Source organism: Urocampus carinirostris, chromosome 6 (assembly GCF_059441175.1).
Source record: "Urocampus carinirostris isolate Australia breed hairy pipefish chromosome 6, RoL_Ucar_1.0, whole genome shotgun sequence".
Classification (NCBI taxonomy): Eukaryota; Metazoa; Chordata; class Actinopteri; order Syngnathiformes; family Syngnathidae; genus Urocampus; species Urocampus carinirostris.
This window is the reverse complement of record NC_142354.1, coordinates 2,509,073-2,521,344: the sequence shown is the minus strand read 5'-3', so window position 1 is coordinate 2,521,344 and position 12,272 is coordinate 2,509,073. Positions and strand designations below refer to the sequence as shown.

The window sequence follows — 12,272 nt, the reverse complement described above, 5'->3', positions numbered from 1 at the left end:
TTACGTTTCGACTTATTATTGACACTGAAGAAATTACCAATTTTGTGTTGATTTTCACCTAATACTAACTTTTTTCGGAAGCATACTTCTCTTTCACTCGACAACAACAACCACCACAACAATGACGTAATCTCGGAGCAACGAGATCTCGTTTGCCAAGATCGGAGTGCAGACGAAATCTCGAACTGCGAGACCAAAAAAACAACAATGGCGTATCTGCCTGACGAAAAGTTGAGTGCGGTAAATCTTTGTTACAAAAAAAAAGTATCGGGTAGTAATGACAATTTTGTGTCAAAAAAGTTTCGTCCCAAGGACGCACGTTGATTCGACACTATGCGTCCCCAGCAAAAATGATGCGTCTAGGACGCAGGGACGCGGGCAAACGAGAACACAGATATAGTAATACTGTGTTGCTTTGCGTACTTGTGTCAACATAAAATGCTGTTGTTGTGCTCGCAGGGGGAAGTGGCGCATTGGCTGGCATGCTCGCTGTACGCCGCCTGCAGGAAAGGAACCATACCCACAGTGGGCAAAGGCCTGATGGAAGGAAATTGCGTGTCACTCACTAGGATCCTGCGCACTGCGAAACTCAGGTACAAAAACAATACCAAGGGACTTCCCAAAAATGTTTAATTCTCAATTAGAGGTCGACCGATCATCAGGGGGGCCAATTATCAGCACCTGTATTTGGGAATTTGACGGATATTGGTATTAGCATTTTTAGTTATTCGACGGGCCAATTTTTTAGGTTTCGATGCAGCCGAGCCTCTCCCTCTCTCTCTCCCCTGCCGTCTATCTCGGTCGCTACCCACCTGGCACCTTTTGATTGGATTAGCGACCGGGGGCGAAGCCACCGAAGCATACGTTTTCCAGACTCTGCAGTCAAAGATTGCAGACCGAAGGAGAGAAATGACCCTTTTCACGTTACGTCACCTTGCCCTTTCTGTCTGAATGAGAGTCATGACGGGCGGCAGAAGCACCCCGACAAATAGCAGTTGAGTTGAAACAAAAATCAATAACGATGAGAAACTAATATAACCACAACTTTTTACGAAGGTGATTTATTGCTGTGCGTTGGTCTGTCCCAACCGGCAAGGTTCGAGACTCAATGTGAAATTTTGTTGTATTTGTTATGATGAAGACAGAAGACGGCGATGTTTATCTGCAAATCAAAATTTTCCAGGATTTGCAGCGAGCATTTTTTACAAGGTACGTTGTATGTATTTTCAAAAATGTTTGTTAAGCATGTAGAAGCAACGTCAAAGACACTCAATATAATAAGTTGGCAAGTGCTAACTAGCTAACTGTAGTGGCTTACCTTTGCCATTACTTACTATGTAAATGGGTTGTTTTTATTGCAAATAACCAGTGATTGAGGGGGGGGGGGGGGGGGGGGGGGGGGGGGATTTTGTACGGGAGTCGGATTTGGGCACAACACCGGGAAACGGGTCCGGACCTGTGTGTGAAGTGCCTCCATTTTAAAGACTAGGGTCGTCGGCCGAGGGGGATTCCCGCAAAAAGTGAAAATCTGCAAAGTAGCGACGCCCCTTCCCAAATTTTTTTTTTTTTTTTTTTTTTTTTTTTTTTTTTACCATTGCAATGAAATGATCTGCATTTATATAGCGCTTTTCAAGTCAATGACTTCCCAAAGCGCTTTACATTGTACTTCACATTTCCCAATGGCGGCCGTGATCTGTGCAGCCGTGTAAGGCGCTAACCTGCTTATTGGGGGTATTGGGGTTTCAGTGTCTTACCCAAGGACACTTCGGCATGTAACACGGACAAGCCGGGATTCGAACTGGGATCCCTCAATCCTAAAACGATCGCTCTACCTCCTGAGCTACTGCCGCCCCAGACCGCGAAGCTCTGAATCCGCGAACGTCGAACCGCGAAGCAGCAAAGTCCCACTGTATTACTAAACTTTACATTGAGCAGAAGATTTTTGGGTTACAATCTTGTGCAATGTGCAATAATAATAATTTATTAACAACCTGTTACAGTACTCATTACCAAGGAAAGTAATTACGTTCCAGGATTTTGTACGGGAGTCGGATTTGGGCACAACAAAGGCACACGGTTTTGGTGCGGCTTCCGCTTCACCGCCGTAATGCATAATAGTCTTTGAGATCCCGTCAGCAAACACGAGCTTTAACGTGCGCCACGATCACCATGCAAAGCTGGGAAGGCTCTCGACTTACTCTGGCCGTACTGATGTACTGGTAGCCCACGGCTGCCACTGCTGGGTCCACGCGGCTTCCGCTTCACCGCCCCCTAACCCCCACAGGTCCCCCCTAACCATCCCCCCCCCCCCTCCATCGAGTGCCGTGTAGCGCCATGTAGAGCCATCGCGGCCCGAGCGGGAGACGTGACGTTGGTGACTTTTTCATCGGCGTTAACAAACGCATTTTGTAGAATACGATCGCGCTTTGTTGTTTAAATAAACGCATTATATAGACTACGATCGCCCAATTATTTTAATTGGCTCGCTTTATGGTTTCAATAAGCGTATTATATAGAATACGATCGCTTTTGTCGGAAGCGCAGCAGAATGCGCGTTCACGCGAGGGGGGAGGATTCTGTACTGGAGTTGGATTTGGGCACAACACCGGGAAAGGAGAACGGCGCGCCGTGCTAGGGTCGTCGGCCGAGGGGGATTCCCGCAAAAAGTAGCGACGCCCCTTCCAATTTTTTTTTATTTTTTTTTTATTTTTTTTACCATTTCAGACTGTGAAGCTCTGAACCGCGAAGTAGCGAGGTCCCACTGTACTTCGTCACATTGCGATAGTGATTAGATTTTGGTTTATCGTGCAGCCTTAGTCCCAACATTGGTGGTAAGTAGTATGTAATGGCGGGACAAATGGATGATGAAACATTTTTTTCAGAAAGCATTAATTTTCTCATCTCCATATGTCAACCGTCTCTTCTCCACCAGCCTGATCGAGTTCTTCTCCAAGATGCGCAAGTGGTCCGACATGTCCAACTTGTGCGAGAACTTCCGCGTACGGCTGGAGCGTCTGGAGCGCAATTTTGAGGTTTCCACCGTCATCTTCCGCAAGTTCCTGCCTATCTTCAACGCCATATTCCGCAGCCCGGTGGGCTCCGAAGCAACGGCCCCTCCGCCGCGCCAGGCCCGCGGCCGGAAGCACCGTCGAATACCATGTCACACCGCCGACGTATTCAAGTTCTGCTGGACGCTTTTTGTCTACACAAAAGGTACACCACCCACTTCTGAGCTCAGGTCTTCCTTCCTTACTCCTTCACCATTAGAATTCAGAAACTCCGGCAAGGGAGGAGTTTGGCAAGGCCATGGAAGGCAACTTCCAAACAGCTTCATTGCAATTCTGGTCCACCATCCGGCATCTTAGGGGGAAATCTGTGTGCTATCAACACTGTGTAATGGCGATGGAGACGTTGTGAATCGGTGGGCAGAGTACTTCGAAGACCTCCTCAATCCCATCGACATGTCTTCCACTGAGGAGGCAGAGCCAGGGGACTCTGAGATGGGTCCTCATATCTCTGGGGTTGAAGTCACTGAGGTGGTCAAAAAGCTCCTTGATGGCAAGGCCCTACGGGTTGATGAGATCCGCCCAGAGTTCATTAAGGCTCTGGATGTTGTGGGCATGTCATGGTTGACACAGCTCTGCAACATTACGAGTGAGTGTAGGATGGAACGGGAGATCGACAGACTGGTCAGTGCACCGTTTGCCATCATTCGGACCCTGTACCGGTCCGTCGTGGTGAACACGGAGCTCAGTCGAAGGGCAAGCTCTCGATTTACCGGTTGATCTACGATCCAACCCTCACCCATGTCATGAACTGTGGGCTATGACCGAAAGAACACGATCCCGGATACAAGTGGCTGAAATTACTTTCCTCCGCAGGGTGTCTGGGTTCTCCCTTAGAGATAAGGTGAGAAATTCAGTCACCCGGCAGGGACTCGTTGGTAGAGCCATTGTTCCTCCTCAGTAAGAGGAGCCAGTAGAGGTGGCTCGGGCATCTGCTAAAGATGCCTCCTGGGCGCCTCCGCGGCGGATGACAATGGATGGCTGGATGTTTTTTGGTATCAATGGAAAGTAAAGGAATTGGGCTTTAAAATGACACCAAAGTCAAAGCTTTCTAACGAACCTTTTTGAAGATATGACCATTTAAATTACGGCCTTAATCTACCTTTTTCTGATCATAAACCAGAGAAAATCATGTTTAAAGTGTTCTTTGCATTATTTGGTGTGATGTCATTCCAATGTTTTTACAAATAAGGGGATAGTTTAGTTTTGAAGTTTAATTTTAGCAAAGGCATTTGTACACGTATACAGTATGTCGCAAAAGTGAGTAAATTGCTTACATTTCTTACATTTTACATTGCTTACATTTCATCATAATGTTTAATAGAACATCACTGAAGAAACATCACTTTGACACAATGAAAAGAAGTATGTAAACAAAGGCCATGGCTTACTGGAAAGATGTCCTCTGGTCTTATGAGACAAATATTAATTTATTTGGCTCAGATGGTGTGAAGCATATGTGGCGGCAACCAAGTGAGGAGTACAAATATGTTTGTGTCGTGTCTAAAGTCAAGCATGGTGTTGGGAATGTCATTGTCCATGTGTGCAACTGGACATGGGGAGTTGCATCTCATCGAGGAAAACAAACTCAAGAATGTACTGTGAAATACTGGAGCAGAAAATTATTCTCTCCTTCCAGAAACTGGGTCGCAGAGCAATGTTCCAGCCTAACAATGACTCCAAATGAACTTCAAAGATGACCAAGGCTTTTCTAAAGGGGCTTAGGGGTAAAGCGAAAGGACTAAATCAAATAGTACATGTTTGGAGCATCCTCAAGTGGAAGGTAAAGAGGCACTAGATCTTGAATATTTTACAGCTCTTTAACGTTGTCATGGAGTAGTCGAAGAGCATTCCAGTGGCAATTTGTTAGGCTAGGGCAGTCATGTCCAAAGTCCGGCCCGGGGGCCAAATGCGGCCCGTCGGCAATTTTCATCCGGCCCACAGCCTCCGTCATAAAATCAATAACGCCTGGCCCGCGTGTAGAATTATGTACCGGTAATACATTGAGCAGCAGCGCTGTTACCTGCGTGTTCTAAGTGCTGCTATTTAGAGGCTCAAATAGGAACAGCAAATTAGTATTTGAGGCCCCCCAATTTTCTAAAATGGCGGCAATTAACAAAAGGAGGAAAGTTGACTGCAAAGGGCCGACGGTTCAAGGATGGGTGGAGATTGGACTATTTCTTTACTGAAATACGTAACTGTGTCTGCCTCATTTGTAAAGAGGCAGTGGCTGTTTTTAAAGAGTAAAATGTGAAGCAACATTACCAAACAAAACATGCTGACGCATATGACAGGATCACAGGTAATGAACGCAGCAAGAAACTGAAACATCTTGAAGCTAGCTTAATCTCACAGCAGCAATTTTTTACAAAAGCTCGAGAGTCAAACGAGAATGCTACAAAGGCTAGTTACGAGGTAGCAGCGCTGATCGCAAGGCATTGCAAACCTTTCACCGAGGGTGAATTTATCAAAGACTGTGTGATGACAATGGTAAAAAATATCTGTCCTGAGAAGCAGCAAGAGTTTGCCAAAGTCTGCCTGGCACGTAACACTGTGGCGCGCAGGATTGAGGAGGTGTCATCGGACATCAAAAGACAATTGGGAGTCAGAGGAAAGGAGTTTGACTTTTTTTCACTAGCTTGCGACGAAAGCACAGACGCCTCTGACACTGCTCAGTTACTTATTTTTTTGAGAGGAGTGGACAACGAAATTAATATTACTGAAGAACTACTTGACCTACAGAGCCTGAAAAACCAAACAAGAGGAACAGATTTATTCTCTTCTGTTTGTGCTACCGTGTTAACATGAAACCCCCGTGGAATAAAATTTCTGAGATAATTACGGATGGCGCGCCATCGATGACTGGCAAACAAAGCGGATTAGCAACGCTAATAAGTAACAAAGTAAGTGAAGAAGGAGGGAAAGCTGTAAAACTCCATTGCATCATTCATCAGCAAGTATCTTAATGTCCTCAACACCAGTCTCCAAGGACCAGATGCATTCATAAGCCAACTATATTCACATGTCAAGGCCTTTGGAATCAAGCTGCAACTGTTTGAAAGACACCTGTCGTCAACCCAGCCCAGCACTGCACACTTTCCAGCGCTGCAAGAAATCATGGCCAGATTCCCACAGAGCCATGTCAGTCTGCAAACAAGGAGGTACGCGTCAGATATTTCATCTCTGGCTAAAGAGTTTAAACAACGCTTTCAGGACTTTGCAGCAATCTAGAAGGAGATCACTCTTTTTTCCTCACCTTTCTCCGTGGACAAAGATGATGTTCCAGACAATTTGCAGCTGGAGGTCATTGAGCTGCAGTGTGACGCAGAGACCAGCGGTCAGCACCAGTAGCTTACTCTTGCCAACTTTTACCAACAGCTGAATAAGGACAGGTTTCCAGAGATTTGAGCATTTGGTAAGAAAATGCTAAGCTTGTTTGGGTCGACGTATTTGTGTGAGAAGACATTCTCGGTTATGAACATAAATAGTGCACATCACTACCGCGCATCCTGTCAAGGGGTCACCAAGCGAGAGGTGTGCCAATCAACATTTATAGTTACTGTCATATTTTAAATGAGCCCTGCACTTTTTGATATGACAATTTCTCTGTTATTGTGTTTAAAAATTCTGTAAATATTAAACTGCCATGGTGAGATAGTTTTATGTTTCGAATGTAATCTGCACCCAAGAGTACAATTACTTCTCTTCTTCTGTTACAAAAAAGTTAGTGTTAAAAAAAAGTGAAGTTAAGTGAATATTTAATTTCAATTTTCAATGTCAATTGAAATTTGATATGCATGTTTCCAATGAACCAAAACATGCTTAAAATAGCTGAAATTAAAAAAAAAAAAGCAAATGTGAAACACAGAACGGCTCGCTGAAATGTATTTAAATTAATTGCTGTTATATGTAAAGAACGTCCGCCAAGGTTGGCCCCCCCACATTTTTAACACACCAAATCTGGCCCCCTTTGCAAAATGTTTTGACACCCCTGGGCTAGGGTGAAATCCATGGCCAGGAAGATCTAAGTGCTTCTCCAAAATCATGGTGCCCACACAAAATATTTACCTTCAAGAACTTTTGTTACCAGGGGTTTAGCTCCTAATCGCTATATTTTGAGTTTTTTTAGGGGAAAAATATATACTGTTGGATAAGCTTTATACAGACATTCTATTGTGTAAAAATGTTTTTCCTCAATGTTGATTAATTACTGTATTTTCACATCCATAAGGCGCACATAAAAGTCTCAGATTTCATTTAAATTATGAGCCGCCCCCCTATCATACAGCACGCCTTTTTTGGAGGACGTGACAGTGGACAGCAGTATTGTTTTCCCGTGAAAATATGAATTCTGGGCGTCACTGCTAAATATTTGAATGTGTGTGTCGCCGCTTGCCTGTCACGCTGATGCTGACACAAACTACCGCGGATGGTATTTTTTTAAAGCAAGACTGACTAAAGAGACATTTCTCGCTAAAGTCATCAGCAAGGCAAATGAAAAGGGCTGGATGGATGAAGGCATGATGAAACGATGGCTGAGGGATGTTTATGTCAGAATACCAGGTCTTTTTATTCATGCCGCTTCATTGCTCTTCAGAAAAAGTGGAGCAAATGAACTGCGTTCTTGCTATTATCCTGGGGGGCTGACGAAGGAGCTTCAACCACTACACATCGGCCTCAACAGGCCGTTCAAGCTGGCGTTACGTGCAGCGTGAGATTGATGAAAGACCTAAGGGTTGCACAGTTTCACAAAAAGTTGGAAGCAGCGCTGTGCGGGTTCCGCCACAGTTTGTGAATGTATTTTGGTTGCGTGGGCTGGCGTTTCTGCCCGGACTGTTGTTCCATTGTTTTCAAAAGCCAGCATAGTTCCCGAAGGGCCACACGCTATGGAAAGTGACTCGGAAAATGAAGCTTTGGCGCCGTTGTGTTTGGTCTTTTTTTTTTTTTTTTTTTTTTTTTAACAATTTTGTTTTTTTCTGATTTTTTTATTTTGTGATGAATACTTAATGATTTGCAATCTAACTCAGTTTGGTTCTCGGTGCTTTTTTGGGGGGGGGAATCCGCACCCCCTGTGGTATTAAAGGCGATCGCGTGAGACTCGCGTCTGATAGGCCAGTGAGCCCCTTGAGCCGACCCAAAAAATAATTAGAACCAAGGTCAGTCAAGTCCATTTTTTTTGTATAGCCCTTTATCACAAGGAGTCTCAAAGGGCTGAACAGTGCACCCGTGAAAACAGTGTGCCTAGTGGGTGTGAAAATACGGTAAATATAATGATGAAATGTAAGGTGTGTAATCACTTTTGTGAGATACTGTAGAAAAGGACCAGACTGAAAGACACTTTGAACACATGTATTTAAATACACATTAAAATAACTTAATGTTGTTTTCTCAAGTCGTAAATATTGAACTACAATCGCTGTTTTCATTACTTTTCCTGTTTATCTGGATTATGAAACTCAGGGAAAGTGTTTTTGAATGTCATATCTTTCAAAATAGCTAAAAAAAAAAATCATGATTTTCCTCGTTTTTTTCTCTATTATCGGTCTCTAGTTAAAAATAGAACATTGCTATTTGTGGCTCATTTAAGCAGAGTGGGTCACATTTTAATATCTGGCAAGCCAGATTTATACGCTTTATTGGCTGCATGTGATCTGCAGGCCATATTTCACCCACTCCTGAGACGAGCATTAGCTGTTTGTCAATTAGAAGATGCCTTACTTGCAATATTTTGACTTTTGCACTAGGTAACTTCCACATGATAGGTGACGACCTGGTGAACTCGTACCACTTGCTGCTGTGCTGCCTGGACCTGGTTTTTGGAAACGCGCTGATGTGCAGCAACAGGAAGGAGCTCCTCAACCCAGCCTTCATCGGTTAGAAACAGACGTGGTTGTCCTCAAGGGCGTAGTTTTGGCATGAACAGAGGAGACTCGTCCCCATTAATATTGAGCAATCATTATTTTGTCCCATCCATTCATGTGCAGTGTTGGGTACTTTCTTTTAAAAAAAGTAATTATAATTACTCAATACTTCTTCTTAAAAGTAATTCAGATAGTAACTGAATTACTCTACAGGAAAAGTTACTAGTTAGTGTAAAAGTAGCTATTTGTTACTTAAAATAGAAGTTGTATGTTGAAGAATTTGAAGTTTTCGGAGCAGGATTTGAGTCGGTTGAATAGAGAATAACAGACAGGTAGTTGTATTATAGTACCTTGTTATATTTATTGCACCTCACCTTCAACCGATTTATCCTACACCTAGAAACTCAACAAATACATAATAAAATAACAATCAGCAGTATCAACTGGTCAAGTAGATGTTGGCAACTGAAAATATTTTTTTTTCTTCACACCAAAAGTTGACAGCATAAGTCACAGTCTCTAGTCAGACAACTGGTCGAGTACACTACTTTAAAAAAAAAATACAACAAAAGTAAACAGTTCAACAATAAAGTACACAGCAAATTGTGTTTAACACTGCACTGGTGGTGCAGCATCTGCCGTCATTCGGACCCTGTACTGGTCCGTCGTGGTGAAGAGGGAGCTGAACCGAAAGGCAAAGCTTTCGATCTACCGGTCGATCTACGTTTCTACCCTCACCTATGGTCATGAACTTCGGGTTATGGCCGAAAGAACACGATCCCGGATACAGGTGGCCAAAATGAGTTTCCTCCGCAGGGAGTCTGGGTTTTCCCTTAGAGATAAGGTGAGAAGCTCAGTCATCCGGGAGGTACTCTGTGTAGAGCCACTGCTCCTCCGCATTGAGAGGAGCTAGTTGAGGTGGCTCGGGCATCTGATAAGGATGCCTCCTGGGCGCCGCCCTCGGGAGGTGTTCCGGGCATGCCCCACAGGCAGGAGGCCCCGGGGGCGACCCAGAACACGCTGGAGGGACTATGTCCCTCGGCTGGCTTGGAATGTTTCAGGATCCCGTCAGATGAGCTGGAGGAGGTGGCTGGGGATAGTGACGTCTGGGCTTCCCTTTTAAGGCTGCTGCCCCCGTGAACCGACTCCAAATAAGTGGAAGATAATGGATGGGTGGATGGATGGACTGCAGTCTAAATCTAGCAACCTGAGACAAATGAGACATTATGTACTTCTTCCATCGTGTACCTTGCCAACTAGACTATCCTACCCTTTCTCAAACCAGTGATTTTACCCGAGGAGCTTCTCAAACATCCTGTCAGATAGCCTTTTCCTTAACACAAAAGATTCACGAAACAAGGGTTGACAACAGACAAACTTTAGTGTAACGCAGCATAGCGTAGCAGTCAAAATAACTTTTGCCCTAACAGGTCAGGTCTGCCTGACAATACAAGCATTGCTACCTTTATACACCACCAAATTAATGTACACCACCTAATGGACAAAAAAGTACAACAATGACCGATACAAATACATTTCGCCTCCTACAGATGCTATTCTTGAACATACAGGGGCATCAAATAAACAAGAGCAGAGTACACCCATTACCACTTGTAGTTTCTTTAATGTATTGAAAATAACACACTGCTTTTCACAGCGGAAAAAATAATAAGTTCGAATACCCCCTTACTGGAAATAAAGCACCGTTACGTCATGTATTTATCATGGCGTTATTCCCAAAATTCATCATATGTGATAACTGGCCGCACTCAATTCATTCAACCTAAGTCCTTCTCTGACACCTTTCCAGTCTCCTCAAGTGTGTCTCAGGGCTCTGTGCTGGGTCCCCTCCTCTTTATAACCTACCTACTCCCTCTAAGCTATTTCCTAGGGAAATTCAATGCTTTCTTCTGCTGCTTCCCGGATGACACCCACTTTTACCTTTCCTACAAACCCAACTGGATACTCTCACCACTTGACCTATACACCTGCCTTTCCAAAATAAAATCATGGTTCACCATCAACTTCCTAAAACTCAACAGCAATAAAATGGAATTACTTTTCATCGGCATCAAATCCACGCTATGTAAAGCTGGCTACTTCTCTCTTTCCGTTGTCTCTTTTCGTTCCCTCCCCTCTGGTCAAGAGTCGGTGTCATCCTCAACAGCACACTCCTCTTTAACTGTAATAAGTAACATCACCCAGTCAGCCTACTTTGACCTCCGCTCCGTCAACTTTCTCCACCCATCCCTTTCCCCTGACACAACTCCTCATCCATGGCTTTGTACCTCACGCCTTGATTACTGCAATTCCCGCTACAGTTTTCTTCAAAAGTCCCTCCATACACTTCAGCTTGTCCATAACTCTGCAGCACGCATCATCACCAAAACCCCCTCTCGCCATCACATCACCCTTGTCCTTGACCAACTCTACTGGCTCCCAATCCGCCATTGAATCAATAACACAATCCTGCTTTACACCTACATGGCCATTCATAACCTTGCCCCTCCCTACCTCTCCAACCTCCTTCACACTGCCACGCCATCCTGCACCCTCAGATCATCTTTCTCCCTCCATCTCACTATACCCGCTGCCCGCCTCAGCTCCATGGGGAACAGAGCTTTCAGCCGCTCTGCCACCCAGCTCTGGATCTCATTGCCGCCAGACCTCCGGAATACTGCGACCCTCCCCACCTTCAAATCCAGACTAAAAACTCAGCTCTTCAGACTTTCTTTTTCTTGACCATCTGCCTCACATACCACCCCTTTTAACTGTATTGTGTTTTATTTGCTATTTATTACTTGCTTGTTTTACTCTTGTTCATTCTTGCTTTATAGTTGTGTCTTACTGTATGTACAGCGACTTTGGCTGTCCTGAACGGCACTTCGAAGTACAATGTGTCATTATTATTATTAATGTTAAAACAATTGCTATGTCCCCACCAGAGCCAAGACCAAACCTATGCCCTTGGTTGCCATCTGCAAAAAATTAAATGATTGACAGCCTCAAAAAGTATTTTTCATAGATTCTTACTGATATCAAGAAGATAGTCATACTCCTATATACAGGCTGCTCGAAACAAGTATTTCAGGATGTATTTGGAACCCAATTAAAAAAAAAAAACCTCACCGCTAGAGATGCAAACAACATATGAGAAGGCGGTTTTATCTCATCCTCACACTATTATTAGTCACAGTATGAAATTGTTGATGTTTATATTAGGCCAAGCCGCAAAAATATTGTCAAACATTAAGCTGGTCTGTGGTACAGCCGACTCGCAAAGTAATGACAAAGCGCATCGGATTCTGAACTGAGTGACAAAAAGGGAATTGTGTTCCACCACTGT

The 12,272-nt window shown here is 44.1% G+C and overlaps 1 protein-coding gene across 1 annotated transcript in view; it reads left to right on the top strand.

Moving 5' to 3' along the window:
- The window catches only part of rbl1 (retinoblastoma-like 1 (p107)), a 64,207-nt gene that overhangs the window by 11,149 nt on the left and 40,786 nt on the right, over nt 1–12,272 (top strand). Inside the window, exons 2-4 of the mRNA XM_088337461.1 lie at nt 460–593; nt 2,933–3,213; nt 8,810–8,938. Coding sequence (XP_088193587.1) covers nt 460–593; nt 2,933–3,213; nt 8,810–8,938 — 544 coding nt within the window. The remainder of the gene's footprint in view (nt 1–459; nt 594–2,932; nt 3,214–8,809; nt 8,939–12,272) is intronic.